The following is a 16,924-nucleotide window of genomic DNA, read 5'->3' on the forward strand; positions in this document are numbered from 1 at the left end:
GAGAGAGGGGAGGGAGAGGAGAAGGGAAAATTAAGCTGGAACAGAGGTGGAGGAAGATGAGGCAGGAGTGGCCCTGCGGAGGAAGAAGCGGAAGCACTTTTTCTTCTTCTTGAGTTGCTTTTCCACAAGCACTTTCTTCTCTAGTATGAGGGATCTCAACTCGTCCACTGTTTCTGTATTTTGCTTCTTAAGTTTGTTGCATATTTTTTCCACTTCTTCTGATTTGGCTTGTTCTTCTTTGAGCCTTTCTTTGAGTTCTTTAGCTGTTGCCTCCTGTTTTTGCACTTTCTCCTTTTCTCCTTCCAGTTCAGCTGTTGTGTGCTTAATTTTGTTGCCAAGTTCTTGCAGCTTTTGCTTTGTCTTCTCAAAGTCTTGGACAAGAAGAAGTTTTTCTTTGTTCTGCTTTATGTCCTGTTGTTCTTTTTCTTGACACAGCTCTTCATATTTCTTCCGTGTTTCATAATGCATTGCCTGCAGTGCTCTGTATTTTCCTTCCATGCCTTGGAGCTGGCATTGCATTTCTCCCTGGTTTATGACCAGTTGTTGTTTCACTTCAAGGATTTTTGTATTATTTAGCAAAGCTTCATCGAGCTTTACTTGCAAGCATTCATTGTTTTTCTCCATGTTCTGAATCTTGCAATCTAATTCTTTTTGTTTCATCTCCTGTTGCTTTTTCTCTTGCAGCAACTCGTCATATTTGTGCACTGTTTCTTTAAGCCTTGCCTGCAGCATCCTGTCTTTTCCCTCCATGTGTTGGAGTTGCCTCTCCATGTCTCGCTTCTTTATGTCCTCTTGGTTCTTCTCTTCGAGGATCGCTTCATTTATTTGCAGAGCTTCATCAAGCTTTACTTGCAGCTCGTCATTTTCTTTCTTGATGTACTTAACCTCGCGGCCCATTCGCCTTTGTTTGATCTGCTGCTGCCTTTTCTCTTGAAGAACCTCTTTATTTGTTTCCTGATTTTTATCATCCCTTGCTTTTACCACTCTGTATTTGATCTCCATCTTTTCAAGTTCATCATGCATCTGTCTTTCTCTCATGTCCTGTTGTGTCTTCTCCTGGAGGATTTCTTTAATTTTTTCTTGAGCTTCATCCAGCTTTCCTTGGAGCTCTTGGTTCCTTTCCTCCATGTCTTTGATATCCCACTGTTTTTCATCAATAATACTCTCCTTTTCTTGGAGCAGGTAGGACATTTTTTTTAATTGAGCGCTCTGTCTCTCATTTTCCTCCATCAATAAGACAATCTTCTCTCTGTTAAGAAGATTTTCATTCTCCATTTCTGCCAAGCGCTTCTCCTCTAAGTCAACTTGCTCAGCCCAGGGAAGAGAGGAGAGGTAAGGGTCTTCTGGTTCATCCCAGGGAAGAGCGCCGGGGTCAACTTCTTGACTTTTTGGTTCTTCACCTTGAGACATGTTGGAGTCTGGAGTCAGGATCCAAATGTTTCTAAATGGCTAATAGTTGAGGGCTGCAGACAGAAATGCTGCCAGTAATGGACTAAAAGTCGTTGTTTTTCACTGTTATCTGTCGGTTTTAGGATCAAATGATCACGTTGGTGGTAAGACTCTAAATCTGTGTCACGAACAGTCGAAGGCTGCGAACATAGATGCTGCAAATAACAGACTAAAAGTTGTTGCTTCTCACCCCTATTTATGGGTTTAAGGATCAAAGGCTCAAAGTGGTGGTAAGATTCTAAATGGGTGCGATGTCACGATTCTGGACAACATGGTTACCATAGTTAGAATAATAAACTTTATGATGTGTTGCTAACATTTTGGTTGTTGTGATGATTCAAATTTGTTCAGTAAACTTCATCAAAATGAACATGTGTTGACATAAGCATATATTTGGATCTCATCTTCTTATTAAATGTAGCTAATGTCCAATAAGATAAGATAAGATAAGATAACCTTTATTAGTCCCACACGTGGGAAATTTGTTTTGTCACAGCAGGAAGTGGACAGTGCAAAAGTTATGAAGCAAAAATTAGAATAAAATAAAATAAGAATAAGAATAAATACAGTACACTGTATTTATAAAAAACTGAACTCTGGGACTTACTTAACACTAATATTTCATATATTACTTCAACTCACAAATTTAATTAAAGGGTTTTGTATTAAATTATAACGTAATAAAAAACCACAGTGCACATGTGCAAGTAACAGTAGCCAGCTGCTGCCACAAGAGGGTGACGAATTAAAGGTTCACAGAGAGATCTCTTTACTTTGGGACATTTAAACAATGTGTATTATTACATTTGATTAAACAAGCACTGCTTTTCCTCCAGGCTTCTAAAACTCTTTCAAAGTTTCTCTTTTCAGTCTTTTTCAGTCCAGTCCTTGTACCAAAACTTTATCTCATGAAACTGGATGAATGGAGGACAAAAGACGATGTTTTAGACCTAAACCCCCACTATCTACACCAGCTGAATAGCATCTGAAAATCACATCTTTAACAGACAGACAAAGTCCAGCAAAGTCTCCACACAGGACCTGAGAGATGCATCTGAACCTTCAGTTCACTCCAAGATCACACATGTGCAGGAGAACTGAGTGCTGCTGTCAGATTGAAAAGTGCTTTAAACATGATGATACTGTCTTTGTTAAACAGCAGAATAGGTTTATAAAGTATCATTAACTAAAAGTGGTGAAATAAATATCTCTAAATCTACTAAATGTAGAATTTTAAATTTTGGACAGTTTAGTATTACAGCTGCTGATTAAACAATAGAGACAGATGTGTAGTAAAACTTTTATTTAGTGTTTCAAGTCAAAACAAACAGAGCAGAGATACAGAGAAAGTCTTTTGATGAAAAAATGAAGATACTCAATGTTGAGTTTCCCCTAATCATGTGTGTGCAGTTGGGTGAATGAGGCTGTGTCGAGTGTTCAGACTGAGTAGAAATGCACTGTGCTTGTCCATTTACATCCTTTAGATCCAATCTTGACTCTTTTGCCCACTAAAATAATAAACCAGTACTTCTTTCTGTATGTAATATAATCTAAAGCATCCACAGTAACATTTTCCACCATACAACTGCACTCTAAGGTCAGCACGGTGGTGCAGTGGTTGGTACTGTTGCCTCACAGCAAGAAGGTCGTGCATGTGAATCTGCTGGCTGCTGTTTGCATGTTGTGTTGTCTGAGGGTGCTCCGCCCTCTCACACTCCAGCAACTCGCTCTTTAGGTTAAGGCGATCGTGGCTCAAGACTTGGGAGTTTGCCTTGTAATGGGAAGGTTGCGGTTTGAGCAGCGCCCTGTGGCTGTGGCTACAATGTAGCTTGCTACCATCGGTGTGTCAATGGGTGGATGACTGGATGTGTAAAGTGCTTTAGGGTCCTTAGGGACTAGTAAAGCGCTATACAAATAAAGGCCATTTAATTGGTGATTCTTTTGGCAATTACAATCATCTATTGTCAATGGGATCATGAGTGGTGAACTGTCAAGTGTGTACCCTGAGTTTTACCTTGTGAAAGCTGGGATAGTCCTCAAGCCATCTCCAGCAACCCTTAAGTGCTTAAGAGGAAGGAAGAAGGAAAGGAAGGAAGGATAACTACACTTTATGATCTCAGCTGTGATTATTAAAGGTTTGTGCTTTCTAGACATTCCCTGTAATAGAAAGAGCAGAGGGGTGTAGTACTTCATCACGGCCAGAGGGAGGCACTGTGGAACCATCAAACAAAAGACCCCAGTGCTGATAAGGCAACATGCTGTCCATTACCACCAGGTATGAGGACACAAGGTAGGTGGTGTAGAATTATAGGGATTATTTTACATAACCATCATCTTTGTCATTGCATTAATTATCACTTCATCCAAGCATTTATTGAAGTTGCTGGCATTATGTTATAATTTATATTATAGGGGTTATTATAATCAAATATTAACATGTTTATGACAGGTGCAGTTATAACCACTTTAAAATGATTGAGTTAAATATATATATCAAAACTCATATGCTGAGTATATTGTTACAGTAAAATAGTAGCTGAGCAAAGGCCTGAATGTATTCAGCTTCTTGTGGTATTTGAGTTTGCTTAGTTACAGGTGACGGAAGGATGTCCAGTCCATGGTGACCTCAAAGGCCTTAGGTCATCACTATATTCGGAAGAGTATGCCACAAGGAGGAACCTCTATGTTGCAGTTAATTCTTAAAATACATGAATGTTCTGTACATGCAAATTATGTGCTTGTAAACGCAAGAAGGGGCGTTACAATACCCTGATGTTATAAAAGCAATCTAGAGTGTATTTTGGGTAGAGATGTACAACTGTTTGGCAGTTTGCACCTCTCCACGCTGCGTGCATTCATTAAAATCAATTGTTTGATTGACCTCTTCTGGACCATCATTGTTTGACTCTCATCCTCAATTTCGAACCCGTAACATTTGGTGCATTGGCCGAGGGTTGAGGGAGAAAAGTTGGAGGTTGAGACTGAGAGGGTCCAAGGTGCTCAAACAGGCAGACACGAGTCAGTGGTCAAGTGAGTGGACATAAGCCGGCTTATTCAAAGGTAAGGCACTACCTGTTGAATTATTTCCAAACAGTGCTGAATTGGTTCTGACAAAATTGAAACTCTACTCACTGAAAATTACTGGTAAAGGTCTGTTTTGATTTTGGTGAAAATCTCATGAGAAGTTGAAGTTGAAGTAATGATAAGAAAAAGAGTAAAAGTGAGTTAGAGTCTCACAAAAAGGTACCGGGTTAAAGTCCCAAAGGAATAAGAATAAAGAGGATTTAGAATAAAGAGGATTTAGAATAAAGAGAATTTAGAATAATAGGTAATTGGTGAAGTTTGTGACATTAAAGTCTCAATTGAATATAAAGCCGGGCTTGGACACCGATATGGTGGGTTTGTGATTTTTGGGGTGTCTTCAAAATAATTAAATTGTATAGAACGGGACTCTGGGAGTCTAACAAGTGCATTGCTCAGAGGTAACGCTTGCCAAGGTCAAGGACGCTTAGACCTTGTCCTCAGTTGAGGATAGTCAGTTGGTCACTGTGGAGCTTGGGGCACTCCAGAATAACTAGTGGTTGGACCACTTTGCCGTCCGGGACGGTGGTTTGCACTTTTTGGTCAGTAGAAACCGGGTTTCGGGCGTGTAACTTTAACTTAAAACTTCGGGGAAGCCTGGGATGTGAAATGTCCCCAAAACAGAGCTTTTCGGCAGGGGTTGAGTTGGTTGACGCTTTTAAATTGTGTAGGGTCTTAGATATGTGACCACGGCCCGGGGCCGAGACTGGTTAAATTGATGACAAAAAACTCAGGGAGTTTATCGGTCGGACCGTTAATTTAAAAATTGTCTAAATTGTGTAGGTTTTGAAATGAGAGGCCTAAAATCTGTGCAGTTGTAATCATAGGACGTCTGTGTAAATAGATTAAGAGACTTGTCTGAGTCTGAGAGTCAGGCTGGTATTATTTTTAGATTGTGTGTGTGTGTGAGAATGCAAATAAGGCAGCTGAGAGGTCCATAGAGTATGAGGAAGTTTATAGAGATTGCTAGACATTGCTGATGCATGTACTTAAGACGCTGCTTTTGTTTATTACAATATGTAAGTAAAGTTTTATTTCTTGCCATGACTGTATGACTTTTTGAGGGGTTTTGAGATAGGATACATAAACTGTTGATACTTAAGACCGTTACCTGGGTTCTGAGAAGTGAAATTGAATTTGAGATAATTTAATTAATAAAGATGTCTGTAAGCGATGTGTGTTTTGGGGTGTCGAAGTAAGATGTTTTAGGATTTTTAGATGGGTTTTGTTTCAGTTTGAGATAATATATACAGTTACATTTTCTGTGTGTGTTGTTGAGTGACAACATGCGCAGTTTAAATTGGGCGCTGTTCCTTCCTCTTTGAGTTTCAAAACACAAAGGCTGTTAGATTAAAAATTACTGTGAGTAACGGTTTGACTTTTGACTAGGGAAATAATATGCTTACTTTTGGGTCTATGAAGATGAGAGGTTGAGTTTATTTTTCTGTTTAAAAACACATAAGTATATGCACTTAGTACACCCACTCAAGAAATGATTGTGTGACTGATGCTACAAAACTGACCTAAAGAATGGTGATGTGTGAAAGAGCGCTATTAAAATGTGTGTGAGTGAAATGAAGGCATATGGTTTTTTAGTAGAATTACTGATTATTTGTAGATTGTGAGATTAAAAGGAAGTCTGTGCAGAAGCTGTAGAAACAGGAAACCGTGTGTGTGTGTGTGGGACAGGAAATGCATGCCCATAAAAGAAACTGAGTGTGTACAGAAAGAACACAGAGAGATAGATGAGTTAACTCTAGGCACATGAAGCAAATGAAGCCTTTAAGAAAAATGAATATATTACTAATTGTATGCTTTAGTGTGTCAATACAGGTGGACTCTTTCAACTTTGCAACTTTGAGTTCAGCAGCAGAAAAGTAGATTAAAAGAATTGGGAGAAAATAAGCCAGTCTTTGGCTCGAAATTGTGCAGCTTGAGCTCTTACTTTGTCCTTGACCCGAGAAGAAACGCAAAGGACAGTCAATTTCCTGATGAAGACCGATAGAACATCGTGGACGTGAAGAAGTAACGGAAGCTAAAAGACAGTGCACGCGAAAGCAGTAACACTGACAACGACTGATGAGTCCAGCATCATGACAGAAAGCACGAGATGCAACATGCATGCTGGTGAAGAACAGCGTGATATGTCTGCTTGAAGGCACTGACTGTCATATTTGCCAAGCTTGGAGCAATCTTGGAAGAAAAGACTGAAAAGATGAATGGAGAAGAAAACAGAGCAAATGAAAATAAGACTGAAGGAAGAGGAAATACTGAAAGATCAAAACAGAGAAGAAACCGACTGTGTTGGCTGGGGCTCTGAAGCCCGAACAGGACACTGTGAATGGAAAAGGACCAGTGAGAGATGAAGCTGGACGAGTTTGACTGCGAGAAGATAGGAGATGATTGGATTGAAATTGAACCCTGAACTCGGGATAGTTTAGGGATGTCCACCACACCACAACAAAGAGGTAAACACTAGAAAAGGTGAGAATAATGAAAGAAATAATTCTCATTACCTTAAGGAATAGAAAACACACATACAAATTGTTACATGTGAGATTATTTTTGAAATGAATTAGAAGTGAGATAGTTTGAATCTAAAGCTCAGTGGTGAAATGCATAAATTAAATATGAATATATAGGATGCAATGAAGAAGCAGTTTACACTCAATTAACATAAAATGCAAGGAAGAACACGCTTACATGCATGGCATAATTGGTGTTTCTGATCAGAGATAGAGAAATGGGTTATTTAGGCACTTGTGATAATAATGAAAATGTCTTAGTTTTGTTATTTTCAGGAGTAAAGCAGAACCGGACAAATTCTCCACAGCAGCAGTCGGAAGAAAATTATAGGTTAACATCAATGGATATGTTAAGGCAAGTTTCTGGTTGAATTGTTCACAGAATGATGTGTCCAGGAACCTGAAAAGTAAGCCCTAGCTCCTGGCTGAAGACCAGGAGTGCTTTTATTTAAGGTGGGAGATCAAAAGTTTGGGCTAGTAATTCGGGGAAAGAAAAAACTGACTGCTTAACTGGAGAATGGGAAAGTGTCTGTGAGACTGTGAAGCCATATATGCAAAATAGCACACACAAACATACGCAATGAAGATCGGCTTGCTACTTGTATGAGTGATAGAATGGTGTGAATGTTGAATAAACGGATTAAACTAGCCAAGGGTGACTTAGCAGTGCTTTTGCACTGAGTGATCAAAACAAGTGATGAGTATAGAAAGAAAATGAAAATAATTCAATAATGTGATAAAGTTTAAACATGTATTTCTTTTGCCAAGTTAAATTGTTGAGATATGGCTGAGTATGGAAAAAGTTTGAGAGCTTGTGTGAATGTGGACAGAGGAGCTTGCTGTGTGGGTGTGATTGAGGCCTTAAAGGAGGGGTAGATTGTTCAGAGGTGCAAATTTGATTAGGAGGTGTATAAATTAGTGTTGACACATTGTTGTAAGGTGTTAGGCTGAATCTGAGTATGGTAAAGTGCTTAACCGGGGTTATTGTTGTGTACGAAACGGTGTAGCTTTTGGCGAGGTTTTCGTGTGTTGAATGGGTGAAATTTAAGATGGTTTAAGATTTTTGGGGCTGTTGTTTTCATTTTAATAGAGGGAGTTTTGATAAATATGGACAGGTCTAAAAGGGCCCATAGTTTTATAACAGTGCACTTAGAAAAAACCTGTCAGGTGATTTTGTTTTGTACTTTGATGAGCTAATAATCAGCTCTCTTTTTCATTTTGTTCTAAGCAGGCCTGGAAGAGAGTGAACGGACGGCGTTGACAAAATTACCAAGTACGAAAATCAGGTGGGCTTTACAGAATTATAATTGATTACAATCAGAGACTGATTGGCGGCAAGTCTCTGTCTAAAAATGGATTGATCGATTCAATCCAGTCAAAACTATAGAGAACTATTTTCCTAAAAAGGAAAACGAAATAAAACAAATGATTGAGCTCATTTTGCTGATGTGGAGCATCTGATGACGTGCGCAGAGGGCTGCAGATCAGCAAAATATCATGTGAATGCATGGGAGTGAATGTGAGTGATGGGACCAAGAGGAAATAAATAAAGGTTGACAAACAGGACAAGTGGGAGACTTAAATCTGGGGATGCTGATTTTGGGATATTGATGTGTGCGTTGAGAAAATTATTTATTGGGGTTGGATTATGTTATTACATTATAGAATGCTAAATGCTAAAAGGGAAACATTGATGTAATTTAAGTTACCATGAACGGAGGGGACACATGATTAATAACTGTTCTGTGTAAGTTTATTTTGGGTTATAACACAGGTTGGATCATCAGTGGAGAAAGTGAGTATAAAAGGTGATGTTCTGGTTAACACACAGGCTTTTGTTTCTAGGACATTTCAAGGATGCAGGCTGTGGATGGAGCCAAGAAAGGATTTGACATGATGATTAATTTGATTTCATTCCTTAAACACAGGTTTGAAGTTATGGAGCATTTATACATAATATGATAGGACTAAACTTTTCTTTTAATTGCCTAACCTGAGTGAAGGATTTTGAGTTTGTAACACATGAGATGTGTCACAAAAAGGGGGGTGTTAATATATGCGATTAGCTACATGAAAGGTGCTCTTTTAGGGTTACTAAGCAAATGTCTACGTGACCTTTCTGAGTTCTGAGAATAACTCTGTTAAGTTGACAGGAAACACGTCGAGACAGCAATATAGGGCAAATATGTTTGAGCTTGTAATTAAATGTAGGGCTTGAAAAGAGGAAGCAAATTTGGTACAGGACGTACTTGAGATGATCAGACGAGAGAAGGAGAAGGTCAGGAATAGTTAAACTAAGATTGAGAAATTAAATTGGGTGAAAGGGGGTGTAGTAAGTGATTCAGGGCAGTTCACAGCCTGGCGTAAACGCAAGGTGCTGTCACACAGCTTAAGTTATTTGGGTGATTTATTTTATGACAAAATAATAAGGAAATATTGAAAATATACAACACGTTGAGAAGATCTCTTTGTTATATGCCTCCGAGCTTCTCTCCTGATGCTACTCCACCAAAAGAAGTTTATTTATAGAGACTATGTCAGCTCCCAAACAGACAACAACAAACCAAGACTAGCAAAAAAGAATTTGAATATAAATAATAACAAATAAAGAACAATACAGAATCTAAATCTGAACCAAAGAACAAAATAGTGAAATGTGGATTATTGGGTTTTTCTCTGTATATATGAAGTATTTATAATGTGTATCTGCTAATGAAGGCTTGTAGAGGCCAGTTTATACTCACAAACGAGTGCTCAGCCAGACTGAAAAACAGGAAGCTTTAGTGCACAAGGCATATTAATAAATATAGACACAAAAAGAGGAACTCCCCATATAAACAACGTTCAAAAATGTGTGAAGTATAAAGTACCGAAATAACACTATATAAGTCACAGTTGATGATTCTAATGTTAGAGAGCTCTTGCAACTGGCGTCTGAGCTGTGCAGAGGTCTCTCTTAAGACAGGTACTTATGTAGGTTAGCATGAGGTTGAGTCCAACAGAAGCAAGGCACCCTAAATGTGCACAGCATGCAGCAGGGGTGGCCAAAATAATATAGGAAACAGCACATGTAGGGAGAGAACACTCATTAAAAGTTCTAACTAACATAGTGTGGTGGCTTATGTGAACTTGCAGGCGTTCACTATGACATCATTAGCACAACAGAGACTGAGTAAAGTTTTAGATGCTTGAAATCTGACATTTATACATGAAGGAATCAATTATGTTTGTCATAACAGTGATTTACAGGTTGAGTTAATTTTATACACAATGCGTAACTGTGCTTGTTTAGAGTTGATGTTCCGTCCAAACAGGTTTTAAGCTTCACTGGTGAGAGTGTCCAGGTGATACATGTTGAGGGAAGATGAGAACATAGCAGGTGAATTGCACGCACGCTTACAAACACACATGATTTAAATATAGGCCAGGCCAAAGGCCTGGACTTGATGCAGCTTTCAACTTTACAGCTCCTAACTTGTAGGAATGGCGTGGAGTGTAATGAATGAATGCAAAACATGCTTACAGACACAAACATGACAGGGGTTTATTTTACAGGGTAAAGGTGGACCACAGGTTGCTTTGTTTCTGCTTAGCAACTACTGAGGTAAATGGTGTTAAAGATAAATATGCAATAAGTGAACAGGAAATGTGTAAGGGTGAGCCGGGTGAAACAAAATGTTGTAGATAATGGAAACTTGTCTAACGGGCATTAACAGTAACCTTTGCATGTTATGTATATGCTTGAGGCCAAAAGAGGCGTAAATCCAGATAGAAAACTTTGAAGTGTGCTTTTTAGCGGAGATTTAGGCTGACATGGGGATGGTGTGTATTTTACTGGGGTGGTGTTTAATAAAACTAAAAGCGTTGCTCACACACATAAAGAGTATTGAGATTGAATAAAGTTAATATAATGGATAGAGCCCAGAACAGGATAATATATAAGTGAAATCAAATGCAATGTATGATTTCACTTTTATTGGGAAAATTTCAAAACAAAACAAAAAACAACTTCGCTTAACCTGTCAAGCACAGGAGCAAAATAAAAATCTTTTTGGGCTCTGTTAAAATTTCTTTAGTAAAAGTGTAAAAGGCCAAACCTAAGAGGTTGGGCAACCCGGAAAGTCCCTCCAGTATCAGGAGTTAATAGTCAGGAAACATTCTTCACTTTAACGCCTTTTTTCTGAAAAACCACTGACTCATAGATGCAGATAGACATACAAGTGCACATACATCCAGATGTGCATTTAGACATTAAAAGTGTAGAGGCATGTACACACAGATTGGCAAACCGGTACAGAGTCTAACTGAAGAGCTTAACAAAGCAGACGTGGCAGTAGGGTTTGTGATTTGGCCTGATGTGATATTGTGAACCAACTTTGAATAATGACAGGAACCTGAGATGAACACAGTAAGTTAGTAAGGTGTAGCAGAGAAAGGTTGTTTGTTTTCTATCCCTTACAGGAGAAGATTTCCACTAGAGAGGGACCCAGAAAAGGAGCAGAGACCACTTAAGCATGAAGTGTTTTCAAGTGGGAGCTGGTGTTTTATTGCTGGACCACCTAGAGGACATGAGGTTGTCTGATTTGCTGAGTCAGGGGGCGGCTAGAGAGGGTCAGAGCGAAGGTAGTGGACCTGGGAATAGTGTAGTGACGTCTCTGGAAGAGACGTCAAGAGAGGGAATTGTAGAATTATAGGGATTATTTTACATAACCATCATCTTTGTCATTGCATTAATTATCATTTCATCCAAGCATTTATTGAAGTTGCTGGCATTATGTTATAATTTATATTATAGGGGTTATTATAATCAAATATTAACATGTTTATGACAGGTGCAGTTATAACCACTTTAAAATGATTGAGTTAAATATATATATCAAAACTCATATGCTGAGTATATTGTTACAGTAAAATAGTAGCTGAGCAAAGGCCTGAATGTATTCAGCTTCTTGTGGTATTTGAGTTTGCCTAGTTACAGGTGACGGAAGGATGTCCAGTCCATGGTGACCTCAAAGGCCTTAGGTCATCACTATATTCGGAAGAGTATGCCACAAGGAGGAACCTCTATGTTGCAGTTAATTCTTAAAATACATGAATGTTCTGTACATGCAAATTATGTGCTTGTAAACGCAAGAAAGGCGTTACAATACCCTGATGTTATAAAAGCAATCTAGAGTGTATTTTGGGTAGAGATGTACAACTGTTTGGCAGTTTGCACCTCTCCACGCTGCGTGCATTCATTAAAATCAATTGTTTGATTGACCTCTTCTGGACCATCATTGTTTGACTCTCATCCTCAATTTCGAACCCGTAACAGTGGCAAACTCATCTGATCCATCCTCAGTCGCCCCAAATGAGAATAAATGTGTTACTTTCCTTCAAGTCCTGTCGTATTATTTTGTATCTACAAAACTATTAGAACAGAAATATTTAACTTAAAAAGATAAATCCAAATAGATGAATGGATCTTTTTTTTTTTTTACCTTCATGAATGTCATGAATATTTTCTGGAGAATAGAAGTGGTACTTATATAATGGTAGTGCCCATTGCCTGAGATCCCATGATTGTAAGGTGACTGAGAAATATTTTTAATTACACGGTTGTTGATGTGATTCAGTCTTCAGCACTACGGTCACCCCGGTGTGTCGGCCACAACACCAATTAAAGCCAAACTGTCTCAGAGTGTAGAAGAAGAAGCTTGAGGTTTGTTCTGAAACTTATAAACACCTGTATAAGAACAGAATAGACTTGTCCTATAAACTTTGGGGCCTTTCTACACTACTCTGCGATGGCTCTTGATAAAACTTAAATATGTGGGATGATCTTGGACAGTTTAAAGTGGGCCTCTGTTCCTGTAAAGTAGATTGTGGTAAGGACCCGACACGCACACTGGATTTCATTCACTATAGGTTAGTTTTATTTTCGTTCTGATGTTCCAGCATCAGTCACACAGGAACAGCTGCTTCTTCCTCCCAGTCTCCGTCCCCGTCATCACTATTTAAAAATAGAGAAGAAGATGATCACCTTGAGCAGTCACACCCGCCCTCTCAGCCACACCTCGGCACCGCCCTGAGAGCTCACTGTAACACCCTCTGCTGCAGCAGGCCGGAGACCACACCCCGCCACATAGATCATATCACTACTGTGAGATAAAAGTGAAAGAGCAGCTCACAGATCAGTGGGAAGTCACATCAGGAGAACATTAAGTATTTGTAGCATGTGATTCCCTTGTGTTTTCAGTCTGTGAAACAGCTGTTTGTCCCTTCACCAGGCAGGTAAGATCAGCAAAACTGCACCATAGGATGGTTTATACCTAAAATGTTTTTTAAAAATATATTATTAACATAACAAGAGGAAACATAGATTTGATTCTTTATTTATTCATTTCTTTTCTTTTCTTTCATTTTCTCTTAAGCTCAAAGGCTGTTTTATTTCCACAGTGATGGCAGCAGCAGCGTTCAGGAGCAGAGGACTGGCTGGTGTCAGAAACACCAACGTTTTAATCCTCATCTTTCTGCTGTCCCTGGTTTATGTCACAAATTCACTGATGAAAGTAAGAACAAAGTCACTGCTGAATTAACTGTTGTTGAAGGTACTTCTATGAAACATTTATTTGCAAATGTAAAACTACAGTTACTATGTAACTCATTATAAGCATATCAGAGTTTAAATGGACGCATCCTGTTTTTGTAAATTTAAAAAAATTCTGACAAGTTTCTTAGAACAACTTAGGAAATCAGAAAAAGCAAGAGCAGCCAGAAGGAAGGCGGGTCAGTCAGTTTCATCTCTATTGCATGTTATCAGTCAAATTTGGTCATGTAGGAAACAACAAATGCGTATGAGTCATATCAGTGCACACTAAGAGAACTGCAACTCAGTCTGACTGTAGAAGTAAGTTTGACTTATATCCCCATTAAGTTATTCATATGTAACTTTATTAAATTAATTTGGTACATGTTGTGGTAAACAGAGAATGTCTTTTGCTTTTCAGATATTGACCAATAATTCATTAATGTTTGATTATATTTTTAAACATTATACATGTGTATGTAATTTGTATGTAACTGTATCATGTGAAGATTTTCTCTTGCGCTTCTTCGTCAAGCCCTAAAGTTAAAATAAATCAGAGCTGATGCTTCTTGTACAAACTGTAGCATCCTCCCCGCCCACTTACAATGGAGCGATGACTGTCTTACTTTGCTTCCTAACTTTTCTTGAATTGTTCTTGAAATTAACAATTCTGAAGTTTATGGATTTTATAAAATATAAAACTGCAAAAATTATGTACAAAGCCAGACACAGTACCAGGAAATGTACAGAGGATGAATTGAGGGGAAAATTAAATATGAAGACCAATGTTCCCTCTAATTTTTCATGTGTCTGAGCGAACACACAAACTCCCTGAGCGATCCCTTGGACCACTGTGAGCGACATCAGACGTGTGCACTGTGGTCACGCCAGCATCTAATCCATCCAAGTTACATGGTTTATTACAATAATCAAATTACAGCATTTACATTTATGTTAGACTACTTTTAATTAACTGCTTTAGCCCACTTACAATGAAAATTTAAAAATCCTGTTCATGACCTGTGTAGTATGTTAACACTATTGGAAGTAAAAATAACTTTCACTCCAATTTTGAAAACACAACTTTTTTTTTTTTTTTTCTTCATAAAGTCTGAGTCTGTGGTCTGGGAGAGTCCTATAACTCTCTGTCTGCAAAATACAGTATATAATGACCAATGCTGGGCAATTAATTATATAGTTACTACTTCAAAAAGTAACTCAGTTTGGCAAACAACAAAGTTTTCTGCAGCTATTTTTTTTAATGCAGTCAAGGCGTTTTTTAAATAAACATTTCAAACTATTTACAGAACAATCAGCTGTTCTGCATCAAATCTGATGCCACACAAATTATTTGTGCCACTCCAAAAAATAATTTCTGTCCACTATGAGATAAAGGAGAACAACAGCCTGATACCTGCAGGCCTGACAGCAGGAGATGTATCACTGCTGTAACACCTGTAACATTCAGCAGCTGCCTCATTGTTCTGACACACCAACAAAACTATTGACTACACTACACACTAACTACACACTAACTACACAAGATTTGCGCTAAACGTCTCAAATCTCTCACATCTCAGAACACCGCCGTCACTCCTAAAACTTCCCCCCGTTTCTTAACAACTAGATGCCACGTTGCCATATCATTTTTTGATTGGTCGACACGGTACTTTTTTCGACCAATAGGAAAGGGTGGGGGTTTTTTGGTGTTGTTTTTGCTCACAGGCAGAGAGTGCTTTCGAGCGTTTTCCTTGTAAAACGCCGTTTTTACCGTTTCTTCCCACAGTAAATATAAACAACGATAGTATTCAGGAAGAAAACCAAACATTGCAGATATTTTTATCATAACTCTGGTTTTACGTGGCCCATCAACACAATTTAAAAACTGGTATAAAGTCCACACTTTTCCCGTCAATTGTTCCGTCTGTCCTGCTCACATCTCCAATGGTTGTACGCGTTGTCATTAACGTGGCTTCACTGCACATCAGCCACGCCCCTTTGCTAGCTAAAACACCGGTGTCGGCACATAGGACGCTGTCATAGCGTGTCAACAACGTTGATTGGCTGCGTATACGAATGTGAATCGCATTATTGGCTGGACTATAGGATAAGGTGGCATCGTTCTAATCCCATACAGGAGCAGCCAGTCACTTACTGACTAACACTGCAAAACAGAATTGTTAAAGTTTTAATTTTAATTTCAATTCAGGTTAGATTTTTTTTGTGCGCAACGCAGATTTTCTGTGCGCAGAGACCGTGCCAGCAGTGCGCAATTGCGCACGTGCGCAGCTTAGAGGGAACATTGATGAAGACTCTTAAAGCACGGACAAGGGTTAAAACCTTTTGTTTTACCATTTATGAGGTAAAACTGTGGAACAGTTTTCCTGTGGACCTACAGCAATGTTCAAGCATTAGTCAGTTCACAAAGATGTTTCAAAAACTGCTTTGGAAGAAAATGAAAGTAATAAAGTTGTAGACTTTTAGTCAAGACCGCCTAAACCAAGATCAAGACAATACCAAGATTAGAGGGTATCGAGACCAAGACAAGACAAGACAAGACCAAGACCAAGACAGAGACAAAAAGGTCTTTAAACTGCAGCCAGGTACTGCTTTGTTTACAGGTGTCAGGCATATTTCTGTGTTTTTGCGATGCACTCGCACAGCCGTCCTCACCGCTGTCTACTGTCTCACTCACTTACTGAGAGGACAGACGCACGCTCCACTTGACTGCAAAGCAGATAATGCTATTAGAAATTGAAATAAAGTAGAAAAACTTACTTTTTGGCATACAAATTACTTTTTTTCGTGTTATATTGTCTGTGTTTGACAAAATGTGCTGATTTTTCACATGTGATAGCAGAACTGAATTGGGCATGCACAGGATGAGTCACATCATTTGAAACTTAGCCCTGATTGGAGAAATTATCCCCGGTCTCCCCTATTATGTCTGTGTTAAATATACAAGTTGTGGCCATTTTCACAAGATTTGATTGTTTAAAATTCACATGGACAAAGTAAGGATTCTGGGGACACGAGGTGTGCTCCAGCAAATATTTCCTCTGTGGTCCCATTAAAGGGATTTTCTACCAGCTATTTTTGTGCAAAGCTAATTGAACCTTGTGCTATATTAATGTATCATTAAAGTAACATTAATACATAAGAAAATGACCTTTACTTCTTTAAATTTTAATTCTCATAAATATACGCAGCTTGAATCAGTTTGGTAGAACATGAGCAGAGAAAAAGACGAAAGATTTTAAAATATCTCTACATTGTAGAGAGCGACTCTAAACAGAAA

The 16,924-nt window shown here is 38.6% G+C and overlaps 1 protein-coding gene across 1 annotated transcript; it reads right to left on the reverse strand.

The window, feature by feature from the left end:
• LOC120439277 (golgin subfamily A member 6-like protein 22) lies at nucleotides 1-1,725 on the reverse strand. Its single transcript, XM_039610091.1, has one exon. The coding sequence runs from the start codon at nucleotides 1,408-1,410 to the stop codon at nucleotides 31-33; it is 1,380 nt and encodes a 459-aa protein (XP_039466025.1). The 5' UTR covers nucleotides 1,411-1,725; the 3' UTR covers nucleotides 1-30.
• Between the last annotated feature and the right edge of the window lie 15,199 nt (nucleotides 1,726-16,924).

The sequence above is a fragment of the Oreochromis aureus genome, linkage group 3 (genome assembly GCF_013358895.1).
Source record: "Oreochromis aureus strain Israel breed Guangdong linkage group 3, ZZ_aureus, whole genome shotgun sequence".
Classification (NCBI taxonomy): Eukaryota; Metazoa; Chordata; class Actinopteri; order Cichliformes; family Cichlidae; genus Oreochromis; species Oreochromis aureus.

Coding starts and splice junctions, on each gene's coding strand:
- LOC120439277 (XM_039610091.1), bottom strand. CDS start 1,410: ATGTCTCAAGGTGAAGAACCAAAAAGTCAAGAAGTTGACCCCGGCGCT.